Source organism: Thunnus albacares, chromosome 9, assembly GCF_914725855.1.
Source record: "Thunnus albacares chromosome 9, fThuAlb1.1, whole genome shotgun sequence".
Lineage (NCBI taxonomy): Eukaryota > Metazoa > Chordata > Actinopteri > Scombriformes > Scombridae > Thunnus > Thunnus albacares.
The window spans coordinates 8,240,154-8,257,962 of record NC_058114.1 but is presented as its reverse complement, the minus strand read 5'-3'; the positions used below and the strand labels follow the sequence as shown (position 1 = coordinate 8,257,962).

The 17,809-nt window shown below is 37.9% G+C and overlaps 1 protein-coding gene across 2 annotated transcripts; it reads left to right on the top strand.

Moving 5' to 3' along the window:
• Nucleotides 1–1,185: 1,185 nt before the first annotated feature.
• meltf (melanotransferrin) lies at nucleotides 1,186–16,310 on the top strand. Of its 2 annotated transcripts, XM_044362762.1 has the most exons (17): nucleotides 1,186–1,272; nucleotides 1,400–1,567; nucleotides 3,119–3,273; nucleotides 4,427–4,526; nucleotides 5,110–5,295; nucleotides 6,292–6,448; nucleotides 8,096–8,163; nucleotides 8,299–8,483; nucleotides 9,032–9,197; nucleotides 9,303–9,448; nucleotides 10,154–10,250; nucleotides 10,341–10,535; nucleotides 11,484–11,637; nucleotides 11,718–11,785; nucleotides 11,884–12,071; nucleotides 13,448–13,640; nucleotides 14,335–16,310. In XM_044362762.1, exons 2-17 carry the CDS (start codon nucleotides 1,519–1,521, stop codon nucleotides 14,400–14,402), a joined length of 2,175 nt encoding a protein of 724 aa, XP_044218697.1. In that variant the 5' UTR covers nucleotides 1,186–1,272; nucleotides 1,400–1,518; the 3' UTR covers nucleotides 14,403–16,310. The 2 variants fall into 2 exon arrangements, with proteins under 2 accessions (XP_044218697.1, XP_044218696.1); XM_044362761.1 differs by lacking the exon at nucleotides 1,186–1,272 and having other exon boundaries at nucleotides 1,290–1,567.
• The last annotated feature ends 1,499 nt before the right edge of the window (nucleotides 16,311–17,809 follow it).

Sequence of the window (17,809 nt, the reverse complement as noted above, 5' to 3'; positions counted from 1 at the left end):
CTGTTATGAATTCGAAGTCTTAAAGGTGCAGTGATTAGAATTTAGGTGCATCTAGATGAACAAACTTGTCAGAAATGGAATATAATATTCGTAAGTACATTTTAATTTGTGTTTAATCACCTGAAAATAAGAATTGTTGTGTTTTCATTACCTTAGAATGAGCCCTTTATATCTACATAGGAAGTGGGCCCTCTCCACGGAGCCCACCATGTTGCACCACCATGTTTCTACAGTAACCCAGAGCGGACAAACCACTGGCTCTAGAGAGGGCCTTTCATGTTTTTGGCGAGTTTTGCGGCCACTGCAGGTTCTCCTACACGCTTGGAAGGGGAGGGGTATTCAGTTGGTTGCAATCTGCAACCTCACAGCTAAATGCCACTGAATTCTACACACAGGTCCTTTAAACCCAAAATGCGATAACCCTGATGACATCACTAGGGTTTTGTTTTTTTCAAACTTTAAAAAAAAACCTCCAGGGCTACAGAGGACCTTATACAACTGTTTTCACAGACTTTTTTTAAAAACTGCATAAAAACATTAAATTTAAATTAAAAGAATAGAAACTTATTTGATAAATTAAAAAACAACAGTGAACAGATATGTAAATAAAAGATAAGTAATAGTCTAGAAATACAATTGTATTGCTTCTTGATACCCATCAGCCTAAAAGAACAGTCGATGAATATTTCTGTCTAGAAATCATATATCTGGCATTTGAGCAAAAGATATGAGACCTTTCACTGAAGAGGTAAATTAAGGGATGTATGTACATCATTAGATGGAAAGATGTTGACATTTTTGGGGTCTGGGACACCGTTAGGTTTCCAGACTGAAACCAAGAACATGAATGGTGAGTATTATATAGGCTACATTGACCCTCTGAGCCAGAACACCCACCTCACTTCACTTCACTTTACTTTATAGACCACATGCCCACACAGTAGGATCTCTGTGGGTACAGCATTGTAACAAGGAAAACAGCTTTCCTATTCTGCACCAAAACAAATAACTGAACCTCTAGCAATAAGAGGCAAGATCACATTCCATAACAAAAGCAGGTAAACATATTTTTTGTCTCTGTGGTGTTTCAGCATTGAGTCACTGTGTTGGTATGAAACCCTTCATTCCCTCTTGCCCATCAGTGGAAAAGCACCATGCGAGCAGAGCAGAGGAGGGAGAGGAAAGCAGAGGTGCGGTCCTGAGTGTAAAAGACCTCTCTGTCTAAGCTCTGGCCTGCAGCCAGGCGGCAGCAGCAGAGACGTGTCAGACCAGGTATACCAGTGAGGCACACTTTTTCTTAAACTCTACACTGAGCTTCAAATAATCCACTAGAAATGACATGCTGTAGATGCCAGCTGTAAACCACTAAAAATACAATCTCTTCTGAACTTCACACCAGGACTTTAAGCTGATTCTTGGAAATAGAAGTAGGACTTTGACCCCGGAGTCGTCATATAAAGTAGAGGAGAGGGAAAAGAAGGCTATTTCACCAAAGATAGGAGGAGAAAGAACAAGGCCATGGCTATGTGGAGGACAGTAGGAGCTCTACTGCTAATACTAAATACAGGTAAGAAATGCTTTTTTACACTGTGTACACTGTGAGTTACACAAAATAAGCATTTTTTTTTAATTTATCTGAATGTTTTCATTGATTTATTAAATAATGTGTGTCTTTGTGGCTGGAATAAAATGCATGCGATACAAGTCTAAGAGCAACAAATTGGATTACCACAGATGTGAATTTACAAAGCAACTTTTAAGGTGATTTGACTTGCCTCTGTACAGCAGCCCTGCTAAGGAAACATAATAATGCTTTATTTTATGGGTCCTTTAATTTTATACAAATTTCCTGGACACTTTCTTTGTGATTTTTAGGTATTGAACAGTTAATTTTAGGACATTTTACAGAAATTTTGGTAAAATTATAAGAAAAATGGAGACAAGTGTGGTTTAGTTAAGGCTTAGGTAAATGCCTGCTCATTATATTTGGGTTCATACTTGTTAATTTTCAAAACTTCTTAAAAGGGACTTATTATGCTTTTGCTTATTTTCAGTCATATATATAATGAACAATGTCAGATGTTCATATGAAATGTGAACAAAGTGTCAAATAATGAGGTAAACATATGTAGAAGCTCTGAACACTCGGTTTTTTCTACTTTCAGCCCAAGCTGATGTCAGCTCGTGATGGATTTTTTTATGTGGTCATCTGCTCCACTCCGCTAACATTATGGCATTTTTCCTTGGTTTTGGAGGTAGTCACTCCGAGCCATGACTCGAGTCGAGCTGGCACACTGTGACTGTTTTTCCATTACACAGCAGGCAAAGTAAAATAAGTAGTTTACTTGTTGGAGGTGTGCTTGTTGTCTGCAGCTCTTCATCAAACATCATCACCACTGTGGTTGTTTCTGCTTGTCCCTGCATTATTTCTAACTGATCCGCTGAACAAAGATCTCCATATATCTCCATGTAATGCCGCTAACAAAGCTCTGCTAATTCAGTGAGGAACACGTTTAATTTCCTGTAAATTCTTCACAATAAAGTCTCCCATTATTTAGTAATTTAAAAGCTTTTAATTTGATCAAATAAAGCAGGAAATGTCTGGTTTGCATTGGCAGTAACTTAACACAACTCTGATACGGCTGCCCCTCGGCAGGCTTCTTGAAGCTGGCCAATCAGAACAGAGTGGGCTCATCAGGAGGGGAGCCTTAAAGAGACAGGAGCTAAGACTGCCTGTTAAAGACAGAGACTGAAGTGAGGGACTGCATAAAGGGCCAGTATAAGATAAATAAGGAGCCTTTTGAACTGTGAATCACACAAAGCTACTCTAGTGAAAATATAGAGCTGGAAATGAGCATAATAGGTCCCCTTTAATAACAATTCTTTAACTCACTCTTAAAAAAAACTCCATAATGAGTGTATTTCCCATTAAATACCTGCAAAATTACTTAATTATAAAATGTAAAATAAAGCATTACCACTTAATCAGATATTTTATACAAAGGCAAAAAAAAACGTTAAATAGGATGTTTTCATGAAGGACTTAATATTTTAATAACAGACTGATCACCTGCACTCTCTCTCTCTCCCTGTACCTCTCCATGTCTCTCACCCTCAGTATTTGGCCAGAGCAACATCCGATGGTGCACCATCTCAGATCCAGAGCAGTCGAAATGCGAGGCCATGTCGAAGGCTTTCGCCGCCGTCTCCATCAGTCCATCCGTCAGCTGTGTCAAGGGAGCGACTCTCGAGGGCTGCGTTCAGAAACTGCAGGTTGGTTAGTGATAACAAGGACCAAATCGAGCATGTCAGATTGGAATAATATTCCAATCTTCCTAATTGACTTGTTTAAAACAAGTGTAGCTTCTTTGATCTAATCATCTATTGATTTGTGTCAATCAGTGCAACAGGGGACATAGAGCACTGATGGAAATGTTAAGTGGCAGAACACACCATCACGTGTCAGATAACGAGGCAGAAACTTGTGCAATAAACTTGTTAATGGACCATATAGTTATCAGGAGGCGCAAAGCACACTGAGTAAAGGTTTGTTTAACCACAGATTGGAAGATTTCTGAACAGGTTATCTTAATTACCAGAAGCTAAACTCGGGGCAAAATACAAGTATTATGTACAAATTCAGGTTATAAGGAAATAGCTGATAGGCTCAATAAGCTATGTGTTTTCCTCTTACAAGCATGTTTTTTTAATAATATATTTTTCTTTATTATTTTACATTTCATTAAACTGTAGATACTACGAGCAATGCAGTCCACACATTTCTTCATTCCCTCCACCCCAGGGCAAAAACAAGCGCTTCAATGATATACAATATGCCAAAATTATGTCTTACAAAAAAATCCAGTAAATTATATTTTTTATGACTAAACATCTACTGTTTTTTGAATTTTGCATTTTCCAAGTACAAGATAAAAGGTGACTAAAAATCAAGTAATCAAGTATATCCACAATTTTTGTTTTCCAATGACTCTCTAGGGGAAGAAAATAAGGTATAGAAATAAATTAAAAGTTAGAGCAGTCTTGTCTGTCCAACACAACAAAATACTTTTTTTGCAAAATAAGTAATGCTAATCAGTATTCATATTTTGAATTGGTTTTTTTTATATAAAAAATAAACAAGAATTGAATTGAATTTCAGTATCTAGCATTAATGAAAAGTTTCCAAAAAGTGCTTAATTTCTCAAACTCCCAGAAAATATGTACCAAAGCGCCATCTGCTGCTTAAAAGCATGTTTAATCTAATATGGAATCTTTAAACCTCTTGTAGATTTGATCCTGCTGAGACTTTTAGTCCCATTTTAAGAAGAAATACACATTTTTGCTCCAGAGCAAATCATCATGTGGCCACAGATGTTTCTTTAGTCTTTTAACATAATTAATCCTTTTCTTTGTTGTGTCTCTGCAGAAAAATGAAGCAGATGCCTTGTCCATGGCATCCTCCAACGTCTACAAGCAGTCGAAGATTGCTTCCTTCAAGATAGCTGGTGGTGAATCAGGCCCTGACCGTAAGTTTTAGTAGTATGATGAAAACAATACTGATGATGACTCCAAGTGACTTTAGTTGATAAGTTTGGATTGCTCATGATGGGGCAGGATTAATGCTAGTGAACGAAAAATAATTATATAAAAGAGTTCATCTGTCTATTCTGAATCAGACAAAAGAAAATTAACACTCTGAGTTTTCTTAATCTGCTTGACTGGAGTTATTCCACTGTAGCCAGAGGTGGATTTAGTAATTTGGGAATTCTCTGTAAACATTGACTACTGAACTAGATCTGACAGTTCATCTGACATGAAAAGATAACAATTTATAGATGATTCCTAGACACAGAAAGTGAAAACAGGTGAATATATATTATTATTTCTCCACTAATGATCACACATCACACATGTACTTTTACTTACTTGGATTATAATCTCTGTGCTGCATGTGGGATATTTAAAAACAAGCGTTACATAGTCTGCACTTTGATCTTATGCCATTTCATCTCCCTGATAATAAGAGAGAAATATTTTGCTGTCCATGTACTTGCAGTAGTCAGTGCTCCAGTGTCATGTGTGTTAACACCTGTGCTGTCGTCACCTCAGGTACCGGTGCCACCTACTATACAGTCGCGGTGGTGAAAAAGTCGAACCCTGGCATCAACATCAACAACCTGGCAGGAAGAAACAGCTGCCACACCGGGAAAGGCCGAACAGCCGGCTGGAATATGCCTATAGGATATTTCATTGACCAGGGATACATCTCTGCGATGGGCTGCAACATCCCACAGGGTAGGAAACATATACATATACTGTATATATACATATAGAAAGCTGGAGAGACAATAATAATTTTAATGTTTGGTTTATTATTTGAGTCAATTTATAGAACACATTTAAAAACAACAAATGTTGACCAAAGCACTTTACAGATACTGAGAACTACAATCAAATGAAAACACAGATATAATTATGAGGATCAAGCAGAAAATTAATAAAAGTGTAGAATAAAATAAATCAAATTTGGGTAAAATCCTAAAAACACGACAGCATTGCACAGATAACAAATGAAAAGAAAATTGATAAAATATTAAAGGCAAAGCAATACAGAAGGGGGCAGCTGATTGATGAATGAGATGAAAACTGCTAGAATTGAATAAAATGACATTATTATTGTTATTTTTTGCAGATGAGTTTTCAATTAATAGTATAATTTCACAATTGTATGGTTATATCACCTATCATATTTCAAATATTTTGTATGTATTTATTCATACAGTTTGATTATGTATTTCCTAATGTCTGTTAATTATCTGTTTATTTATTTATTTATTCAATATTAAACACTTTGGGTCTCCATCCTTGGAGTCATCATGAAAGTCATTAGTTACAGCTGTGATTTTTTTTTTTTTTTCTATTACTGCTGTGAAAAAGGTAAGGGATAGGCAGGTGACAGGAAGTGGAACAGAGAAGCTGCTGTCTTGATTTTTTTAATCTTACATATTTTACAATCTCAAGATGTGTGAGATTCTGATGTGGGAAACATGGGGTCTGTTGTTTAATGGGGTTGTTGTATCAGCTGATGCAAAATGTAAATGATGACTGTGACTGTGATTGCCTAATGAGACCTTCATTACATAATGCTCATTATGTCAAGAGCAGAAATCATTTTTCCACCATTAAGAGAAAAATCCTAAAAATAATAAAGTTTGTTGGCCTACAACAGAAAATAAACAACATGTATGTGTGTGTGTGTGTGTGTATGTGTGTGTGTGTGTTTGTGATCAGGTGTGGCAAATTTCTTCAATGCGAGCTGTGTCCCCGGAGCAAACGAGGCTGGTTACCCTTCATCTCTGTGTCAGCAGTGTGGGGGAGACGGGCAGGGAGGGCACAAATGTGAGTGGGGCGACAACGAGAAATACTTCAGCTATCACGGGGCGTTCAGGTAACACAAGTTCATATTCTACATACTCACACACTCACACACACATCAGAATTACATACAGTAAGGTCATTTTTTAGTAATTCCTTCCTTTCCTCTATCAGGACCAGTTTCAGTAAAGGTTTTCATTATGACTCATATTTAAATATTTGGATCATTTATGTGTTATATTCAGGGTAGAAAGCAAAGCAACAGTAAGGCTTATGAATTACTTATTGCAGGAAACACCAGCTATGGTTGTGTCACAATCGCTTATGTCAATTATACATACATTACACAAAATTATATATTTATATATAATATAAACTGTGAGTTGTATGCGTATGTTGTAGGCTAACACAAATGAGAAAAAAAAAACATAGCAACATAGAGTAAAGGGTGAAAACTACTATTTGTTATACATACATTATTATAATGTATATTTTTACTATTATATTTATTGTTTTTTTATTAATTATTATTATATTATACTACTCATAGTACTAATTTTTCATGGTCATGGTCATAGTGCTAAGCAGCAAATGTGTGCATGCTAACTTTTTCACACTTCAATACCAACATTCAGGCATTTCATCTGTATACAATATACAAGCAGTAACCTAAAACTATAACTTAGAAAAAGAAATAAATATATAGTACATTACATAACATATACTACCATGTTCACATCTTATGGCATTTTTACACTGTAGTTTTCTAAGGCTGAAAAGGCTGGAAATGTTAAATTAGCATAGAGATAGAGATAGCATATGCTAACATTCATTGTAACCCTAACCCATTCAGTTCAAAGCACTGTGACTTCGTACAGCCTCACAGATGTATGGCTGTAGTCCTGTCAATTCAGTAATTAAAAAATTGTAATTCCTTAACGACTGAAACAAGACCACACAGAGACATAACTATTCTCTTTGAGTGATACACAATGGAAATTACTCCTCTGGGCTCAGACAATAAAAAAGAAAGAAACAAATCCAAGAATTTGTGTCTTTGATGGTTAAAGTCTCCGTCCACTCAGAGATATATTTTTCTTGTTCCTACAGTTGAATTTTTGAGCTTCACTTCGCAAAATGATGTATATGCAGAGTTTGACACTAGACTTTTTTCATATTCATCTGCTGAAGGAGGAAAGTTTCTCTGTGCTTATCGAAAATCTGATTTTAAGTGGCAGGCCTTCGAGCATGATTTGTGACATCACAAATAGTTTGGAAGCCAATCCTGGTCCAATATTCAACTTACACAAGTGTGATGTGGAAACTTGAAGCCTCCACTGCAGATACACTGAGAATGGACTTAAAATCTTGTGTCCAGTAGTTAAACTTCTGAGACGAAAAATATTTGCATATTCATAGTTTCTGTAGTAGATGTCATTTCAAGGATTTTAACAAGATAATTTAACTTTTTTGTGGAAAAACCATACCAGACACAAATTATTATTCAAAGTAGAGTATTTTATATACATCTTAAAACATCTCTGGAGAGGATCTTTAAATATCTCTGTTGTGTTTATGAAGAGGAAAACACAAGAGGGACAAAAAGTGAATGGCGTTAGCATCTGGTTTTGACCACTTTCAATGAAATTGGTGTGAGAATTTACAAGTAGTTCATACCTTTAACTCTCAACTTCTCCTGCTTTTGGTTCGGTCTCTTTAGGTGTATGGTAGATGGTCAAGGAGACGTGGCGTTCATCAAACACACAACTGTCGAGGACAACACCGATGGTAACAACTTGTTAACTTGATAATTATAAATAAGTTGGCTATTATAATAATTTGAGTAAATGCTGTCATTCAGATGGCTAATACCCATCTAGTGAGTAAGCTTGTCTGTTAGCTAACCAGTTATTTCTTCACCAGGTCGTGGCCCAGAATGGGCACATAAACTAAAGTCATCAGACTATGAGCTGTTGTGTCGTGATGGCACCAGAGCTCCCGTTGATGAGTGGAAATCCTGCCATCTAGTCCGCGTTCCATCTCGTGGCATCGTGGTCGGCAATCACGTCACCCCATCTGTGGTGTTTAACATGCTGACGCAGGGGATGGTACGTCCAAATGCATCAATAATACATCAGTGTAGGGCTGCAAGTAATGATTATTTAAAAATAAAATTATAAAAAAAATAATGGGAAAATTATTGACTAACAGTCCAGAATCTTGAGATATTCAATTTAATGTCATACATGACAAAGAAAAACAGCAAATTGTCTCATTTAAGAGGATAAAACCAAAGAAGGTTTGACAATTATGCTTGAAAAATGAAACAATAAATTGATTATGAAAGTTATTGCAGATTAATTTTCTTTCCATTGACTAATTGTTGCAGCTCTACATCAGTCATCAAAGTTCTATTTTTGGCACATTGTAGCCATGGAGATACAGATTGACACCTTCCACCTGTGACAATACATATATGTGACATGTTGGTTATCGCCGCATTTATTATTCCTGAATTATCGAATTTCATTACAGGTATTAGACACAACAAAGTAATCAGTGATCCATTTGGCCACATTGTCGCTTATGTGTGAATATTATACATTTCCGCTGTGAGATTTCATTTGTGAGACTGAGTGTAAATTCTTGTCTGCAGGAAAAATCCGGCTTCGACATGTTTTCCTCTGCGGAGTACGGGGGAAAAAATTTGCTCTTCTCTGAGTTCTCCATCATGTTTCAAGAGGCTGGGTATGAGGACCCCAAGAAGTGGCTGGGTAGTCGCTATTATAATGCCATGACTGCCATGGGCTGTACCCTTACAGGTGAAGCATATTTATCTGTCTGAGTTTATCTTTCCATCTGTCCTCATCTGTCTTCTCACCCACCCACTCATCCATACATCCATCCATCCATCCATCTATCAACAGAAAAAACCCTGCGGTGGTGTGTGGTGTCCAGTGGCGAGCAGCAGAAGTGCGGTGACATGGCCACCGCCTTCCGCAGTAAAAATCTGGTTCCAGACATCAGTTGTGTCTACGGGGAGTCTGAAACTGACTGCATGAAGAAAATCCAGGTACCAGACAGATGTTTCTCACTGCCGGTTTCTTGAGATCACCAGCAACAAATTACTGAAAGCTTTTAGTGTCAGTAGTTTTTGTTTTAAAGTGGCAATAAGCAAATATTTTCTAATAAAAACTGTATCAAATGTCAGTGTGTTATGTCAGAGGAGTCACTCGTAGTGATGAACCCACAGAGAATTACCTGCAGTTCCACTCAGCTTTACGCAGCTTTATAGTGAGTTTCAGCTCATTGTTTAGCTGTCCGGCTGCAGCTTTTCTGTTTTGGTTCACTCTCACCACTCTAGTAGTGTTGTTTTTTTGCCGCAGCAGGCAGCTGTTTTCAGAGCAAAAGCTCTCAAAACTCACTGTACACTACCTGCTCAGCACCAAACAGCAAACAGACAGTCAGCAACTATCTGGTGAAATATAGTGGAGCATTTAGCAGCCAAAGAGTCAGATATTTCCCTCAGGATCTGTTAGAGAGCAAAAAAAAGAGCTAAAAGAGAGTGAATATTGGACTGACATGCATGATAATGTTGCTTTGTAACTGATGTGGAAATACTTTGCTAACATGTTCAACATATCAACTTAAAAGCTGATGATATGTCAGTTTTGTGTTCACAATGTGTTTCCGCTGCCCCCAAGTGGCCAGTGATTGCAGGTTTCTTATAGCAGATCTGGCATCTCAATCTCTGTTCTTTCTGTTTCTATTTGTGTAGAACAAAGAGGCTGATGCCATCACTCTGGATGGAGGTTACATGTACAAAGCAGGCAAAGACTACGGCTTGGTCCCTGCGACCGGCGAGAGCTACACAGGTAAAAACACAAACACACAGATTCATATGAACGAAGATACACAGTCACACACTCTGGTTTCAAGGATGTTTTGTTTTGTTTTTGCTCCAGGGGCTCGCGATGGCTCCATTTACTATGCAGTTGCGGTGGTGAAAAAGAATAATAATAACATCCACAGCCTTAACGACCTGCGAGGCCGTCGCTCCTGTCACACTGGAGTGGGCCGCACGGCTGGCTGGAACGTTCCTGTAGCAACGCTGATTGAGAGAGGCCTGATCTACCCCAAAAACTGTGAGATACCTCAAGGTCAGTAGGATGTCAGTGTGTGTGTGTGTGTGTGTGTGTGTGTAGCAGAGGAATTTCAGGTGAAGTCAGATGAACTTCTTGTGTAGGAATCCATTGACTATACACTGAACATGTGAGCATTCCTGTGTGCGTTACCAGAATGTTTCATTTTCTAGTTTGCATTATGGGGGAAACAAATGATTTTATTTATTTTTATTGATTAGTCTGCTTTTTTCAATGAATCATTAAGTTACTAAAACGTAAAGAAATTGTGAAAAATGCTCAACTTCTCAAGGTAAAACGTGTTTGTCTGACCACCAGTTCAAAACCGACAGATGTCTAATCTACAGTGTTAAACTTTCTTACTTCTTTATTACTCTTACTTGATAAATGACTAAAATGTTTAATTGGTTATTACTGTAACATTGTTTTTCCTTTGTTGATTGACTCATTTGTTAATCAACCTTTTAGCACTAGATTTCATTCTTTTAGTTACTTTTTTAAGTATGTTTTGGACATTAAATACATTTATTAGATAGTGACAGTTGAGATATGACAGGAAACAAGGGGAGAGAGAAATGGGATATGACCATGAATGTAACAAAGGTCTCCAGTATGGGTCACAACTCTCTGCCTGGTTAATGCTTTGTCTTTAACCCACATACCTCCACATCTTAACACAGGTTTTCTGTGATAAATTAGCTGTCTACAGACCCGATCTGAGATTGCCCTGCTGACATCATCAGGGTTATTACATCAGACTTGACAAAGCTCCTCCAGAACCACAGAAAACATTATAAAACTGTAGTACTCCTCACGATGAGTAAACTGACCGTAATGTGTAAAATTGGAGGAGTATCTCTTTAAAGTATTTCTTTTCCTCTGGGTAGCAATAATTATAAAATGTATTTGGTTTAAAAGCCTGAATTCTCCTTTAACCTTCTGTTTGTTGCTTCCCATGGTGCTTAGCGGTGGGAGGGTTCTTCCAGCAAAGCTGCGTACCGGGCGCCAACCAGCCCGGTTTCCCGAGCAACCTGTGCGCTTTGTGTAAGGGAGACGGCACAGGGCAGAACAAATGTGAGAAGGGAAAAGACCAGTATGATGGATATGACGGTGCCTTCAGGTACTAAAAATTGCTTGATACGTTGCTTGAGCTTAACACACTTTATTTGAATGTAACACACTGCATCTTTGTCCATTCAGGTGTCTAGCAGAGGGAACTGGGGAAGTGGCTTTCATCAAACACACCACTGTCTTCACAAACACTGATGGTAAAACAAGTAACTCCAGGATACAGAATATTCTCCTTTTAAAAGTCGCTTCTCAGTCAACCACCTCTCTAACCACCTCTCTTTGTGTCTTTATTCAGGTAACTCGACTGACCCGTGGGCACAGAATCTCCTGTCCAAAGATTTCCAGCTGATCTGTGCCCAGGACAGCAGGGCCGAGGTCACAGACTACCTAAACTGTAACCTGGCCAGAGTCCCTTCCCATGCTGTGATGGTGCGGCCAGACACCAACATCTACATTGTCTATGGACTCCTGGACAGCGCACAGGTACTGAATATGCATATGTACAGTATGCATGTGTCATTTTAAAGAGGAGAGTCAAAGGAATTCGGGAATGTGTGTAACATAAAAGTGATTTAGTATTCTTCCTAAAGTTAGGAAACTTGCAAGAGATAGATTTGTATAAAAGAAGTCAAAGTGGAAGCAACAGAAGCAGAGATGTCTTGACTTTTGAACTTTCTATGACTCAACTCACTGGTGAAGTTCATTAGGCCCTAATTGCCTGGTGAATGTCTTGCAAACTGCACACATCCAGAAGGTGCAAGCCAGCAAAGTAAACTGGCTTAAGATAAATAATGCTTCATATTAAAGGACTCACTTTTTTTTTTGTCAAATTGATCATCATGTTTCAAGATTCTTCTTGGTGGTGCATTCAAGGATTCTCCGACATCTGAGAAGTGATGATCACATTCAAAAGACAAACAATCAATGTTGTAAATTTGATTTTTGATTTTTTTGTGTGTTGCTCAGGTGTTGCTCAGTTTAGCAGTGTATTATAAAGCCAAAACATGTGCTCTCAAGTATCCACTGGTATTCAGTCAGTAAGTGAAAAAATAGGGCTACTAATCACAACAAAATAAATTGAGAAAGCAAAAATAGATAAATAAAAACATAAAAAGAGCCTAGATGATCCCAAATGTAGATTGTAGCCTAATTTCAAGCTGCATTAAGATACTTAATTAAGGGTTTTCAAATTCTATGACACTTAGAGAGATTGTGTTTTAAAACTTTAGTGGTTAGGACATTAGTTTCCCTCCAGTGTGTTTTTTTTTCTGTGATGAGGGAAAAAGAAAGTTTCTTAGCGTTTGAAAAGTTTACTGTTGCGTCAGATGAGCCGAGGACGATTAGTAAAGAATCTGATTCTAGATAAGCACTAATGATTTTAGAAATAATGTCAAAAATGCCAGACCAAAAGTTTAGAATTTTAAAACAAATGAAAAAAAATACAGCTTAAAGTTTCTTCTAAGGACCACATCTTGGTAGATATATAAACAAATCAAGAAATCAATGTCCCAAACAAAATGTAACCTGAATCATAAGTGAGTGATGTAGTTTCTAATAATAATAAAATTGCTGTTGAGTTTTCGAAAAGGATCCTGGTCGAGGCAACAAAGCTACATGTTGATAACTTAACTTTGACCAAAACAAATAAATAGATAAAGTAGACAAAAGGTTCAATGTGATGGATTAACAATCTCTCAGATAAGTCTCATGTGTCTTCAAGTTCATGTTATAGTGAGATGAATCAGTGGCTAAACTAGGATGTAGGAAATCAACTCTTGTAAACATGGTTTGAACCTTTAATCAACGTGATGTTTTGGTCTTTATTAAGCTTCTTTGTTTCCCTCACTGTTTCTCTGCAGACATATTTTGGCAGTGACACTGGTAGTGTTTTCAAGATGTTCGACTCGCAGGCCTACAGCGGCAAAGATCTCATCTTCAAAGACTCCACCGTTCGCCTGGTGAGTGTCGCTGACAAAAAGACCTACGAGGAGTGGTTGGGCCCGGGCTACCTTGACGCACTGGTCAACATGGACTGCAACTCATCGAGTGCAGGTAAAAACACACCACATTTCTTTAATCGTTCTTTACATCCGTTTCATTTCAGCTGATGGCTGTGTGAAATGTGTCTTTTACCACTCAGGCAGTGCTGAAATAAAGAGAATCTTATTATAATTGGTTGAAAAACTCATCAAATTCTGGTTCAATATGAAGCATAAACACTCATAAATCTCTTAAACAAATACCCCACCTTACAGAGGTTCTTAGATAGACATGACACTGTGAAACTGCTCTGGTGGGACGCTCGACACTGTCTAATATTCAGTAGGGCTGTACTTCAGCACATGGGGATGTTTAAGCTCACCGTGTAGACAGTACAATCAGTAACAATTATGTCACCTTGTGATTAAAGCTGTCCCTTATTTCAATAAGTTTAATTCTAAAAAATGAGAGTAAGCTGTGGTGATGTGTTTTTTTTCCATCATTGTTTCATCAAAATCCAGCCGGAGGTGTTTAAGATATCATATATGATACTGTGGAAGAAAGGATGAGCCATGTACTACAGAACCCCCTGGGAAATTATGAGTGAAGATAGATAAAGGACAGAAGGAAGATTGATCCATTAATAAGATACACAATACATTGAGCTGTCAATTTCCACTTACTAAAAGCCAGTGCATGCTTCAAAGATGTTGTTTTTTTATGTACAGTCTCCTTTAATATTTTAAAATTTCTTTCCCTCTTCCAGTGATGTCCTCTGCATGGCTGCTTCTGGTGGCGCTGCTCAGCTCCATGCTGACCAACCTCTGGATGTAAAGACAATATGACACAAGCGTCCAGCCTCTTCCCCTCTTCTCCTTTCCTCCTTCCTTTCTTCTTTTTCTCTTTTCCTTAACTCTCACCTCTCTATAGCCCTTACCCAACCCCCCCTTCCCTCCTTTCTCTCTTCTACCCCTTTTATTTCTTTTTTTTTCATACCGGAGTCTTCAGACTTTGAACCTCTTGACTGCTGTTCAGTCAAATCACTCTCCAAACTCCGTCCCTGATTACATGTTTTATCTTATCTTACGATTACATCATATTCACCATATGTTATTTTATTATATTTGAGACGATGGCATGTTGGAACTGCCTTTGGATTTTAATGGTGGTAATGTTGAAGCAAATGAAGCACACTTACTGGTGCGGCAGAGAAGAGAGTTAGCTGCCAGATGACTTGCAGCCAGTGTGAATATGACACGACGAGGTGCCGCCGCCACTTTGTTTACCGAAGGTGAGCTGCCATACCAGTGCGTATGCTACCACCTGTTACTTTGCTCTAGTGGGAAGCTCCTCTCTGTCTCTCAGAAGCTGGTTTTAACAGGAACAGACAATTTGATTTTTAACCTCACATGACTCACAGATGATGTTGTAGCTGCTGGTTTACCACAGGAAACCTGATCTAATTAGGCCTCCCAGTACAATCTTGAAATTCTTTGTGGTAAAAGCAGCAGTAACATGGGGTGGAATTATTTTTAAACTCTCACCAATTAAAATAAATATAGTTAGTCAGCCCACACATTCGAAACCACAGAAGAAAATTACAACCTGCACTTTATTTGTTTTTACTTTCCCAAACATACCAAAAATTAAGACTGTAACTGACCCCAGATCAGCTACAGACATTTAAAAGGCGTCATGTGAACGTAAAAGTCAGATTTCTGTTCTGCTCTGCTGCCACTTGCTCTGTGAATACTACTAACGAGCATGGCCTTTTCTCGGCCATGTTCTGACTCTAAGCTGATGCCATATCAGTGAATATGCACTAGTGTTTCCCTCCACACAGAGCTGTGCCGAGGTCGGTGTGATGATGAGTGACTGTGTGTCCGTAGGTTGTTTGCTTCATGTGTTTTATTCAAACACTTTAAAATCAAGGAAATAAATTATTTCATTCATCTGGTTTCTCTTCTGCGCTCGCTTGCAGCTGCACATTCAAATTTTTTTTTTTAATCTTTTGCTGTATAATATTTAAGCATTTCTCTTGTTAATGTAATCTGATTGACTGCTTCAGCGTTCTTCCCAGTTATCGGCCATTTTTTCAGACTTTTTTAGCATTTAATTTGGACACAGTCGGAGCGAGACAGACTGACTCGTTGGTCAAGTTCAGAGAAAACATGGAGAAAACATCCTGTGGTTTGTGTTGGAGAGTGAATGAGTTTTTTGTTTGTCTGGATGGTTTATTTCAAACTGGAATTTATGTCAATTGAAGAAAAACAAGTTTTGAAAAACTGCTTTCACTTTAACGTCTTCAGCTTTTTTGCTTGTGTTTGACTTACAGACAGAAAATTGACAGGAAATATAGTTAAAAGACAATAATTGTTTATTCTCAACTGTCAAAAAAATCGGCTCTCGTATCCTCCGAGTGAACTAACCAGCTCTTGTCATATCTGCTGTACTTCCTGATGCTTGATGCTGTTTCCTGTTTTAAAATGTTGATCGGATGTGTATTTTCCTATTGTCAGAGATTTATTTTTATATGAAGTTCAGGTGCCATATCAGTGTATATGTACTGACTCATGCTGTCAGAAACAAATGCATTCTCTTCCTCCTAATAGAGATGTATATTTATGTGAAATTATGGGACATTGAACTAACATTTAACTCTGCACTAGTACTTCTACATAAAGCTGCTGACTTGAGCTGTTTTCTGTGCTTGTTCAAATTAAATAAATGTAAGTGCCACAAGTGTGTGAGAGTGATGAATGTTACTCATTTCTGAAGATGTTGCAAACTGTGCTCTCTCCTCTGCTCATGTTATTGTCTTAAAATAGGTGAATTTTGGCTTTATTTCACAGACAAATGTTTTATTTTGGCAGAAATCAGATCTCCTCTTACACCTTTCTATACATGAAATTTGGTTTGTCCATTTATTTCCCCAGAAAACAGTGAAAAATTCCCATCACAAGTTCCCAGAGCACAAGGTGATGCCTTCAAACCCACAGACATTCAATTATCTATAACTTTGAGACATGAAATCTGCAGCCAAAACCATCAAATTCTCGCTTTAAAAACGACTTTAACAATAAAAATGATAAGCAGAGTAGTTGTTGAATATTTTTTATAGGTTTAGGTTTATTGACAACACATCAGACTTTGTCAGGGATACAACTATTAAGTCATGGACTTATTTCCATCATGGAAAAAAAACAGGTGCTCGTAGTCTGACATGAAGAAATATTACAACATAAGCACAAACCATTGATTAAATGTTTTCAGGGTGTACTCAAGATAACTTTCTGCCAAATCAATTATAAATAGATTAATTAACTAATTGTTGAACCTCTACTGTAAGTGACAGCACTATATTGGGTCAATGAGATATGAAGATATAGATATGTAGCCAGTCTTTGCACATGCTTCACTGGTGTGCATATATCTTCTACAAGCTGTATCATTCTGCATCCGCTTTCACCAAATCTCCCAGGGAGTGGTGTGGTGGAAATATTTGTGTTCCACGGGTCATTCTCTGGTCATTTTCCGGTATATATCTCTGTTTACTGGGGTTGGTTGGGATATGCAGCTGTCTTGATAAGGCTGGCTGTCTCTGATGGGAACCAAGGTCAGGTGGAGATAGATATGCTGTGCTTTGTGCAGATGGTCAGACTGGTCTCAAGGTAGCAAGTAATCTGTGTACAGACTATGTGACTTCAGTTAACTTTAGTCAGCATAGTGTGTGGCTTATAGTTCAATGACCAACAGGGGCATAGATGTGTGAAGCACAGCCTTACTTGGCAGTAGTAAGGGTAAGGATTTGTTGAAGGGTTTAAACACTCTTGTCTGGAAGTAGACAGCAGAATTGAGTGGCACTGCACAGTGTTTCACTTGTCCTGTAATTCTGTTCTCCTCGATCGAGCTTCAATAAATGTTCCTGCGTAAGACATCATGGTCTCCTGACAAGTTCTTCACTTTGGGTTAACCAGCTGACAAGCAGTAAAAGTCCTCTTATCTTTATTCTAATTAAGCTGTTAATCCTTTTCTGGGTTTCATATATCTCTCGTTATCCTGCTGGAGTTGTGAAAACGAAGGGACTATGGTTTACAACTCGGAAGCAGTGAACTGTGAACTTGTGACTCTGCTGTGGCAGCAGAGGACAAACTGCAGATTTGACACTATAGACATAGAAAACTATAAGATCATCATGTTTGAAAAGCTGGAACCAGCAACTATTGGGCATTTTTGCTTAA

What these genes read in the sequence shown, in the direction of transcription:
- meltf (XM_044362762.1), top strand. Translation starts at nt 1,519, where the DNA reads ATGGCTATGTGGAGGACAGTAGGAGCTCTACTGCTAATACTAAATACA. An exon ending in GCTGCGTTCAGAAACTGCAG is followed by an intron (nt 3,274 to 4,426) that starts GTTGGTTAGTGA and finishes GTGTCTCTGCAG; the next exon opens with AAAAATGAAGCAGATGCCTT. An exon ending in TGGTGAATCAGGCCCTGACC is followed by an intron (nt 4,527 to 5,109) that starts GTAAGTTTTAGT and finishes TCGTCACCTCAG; the next exon opens with GTACCGGTGCCACCTACTAT.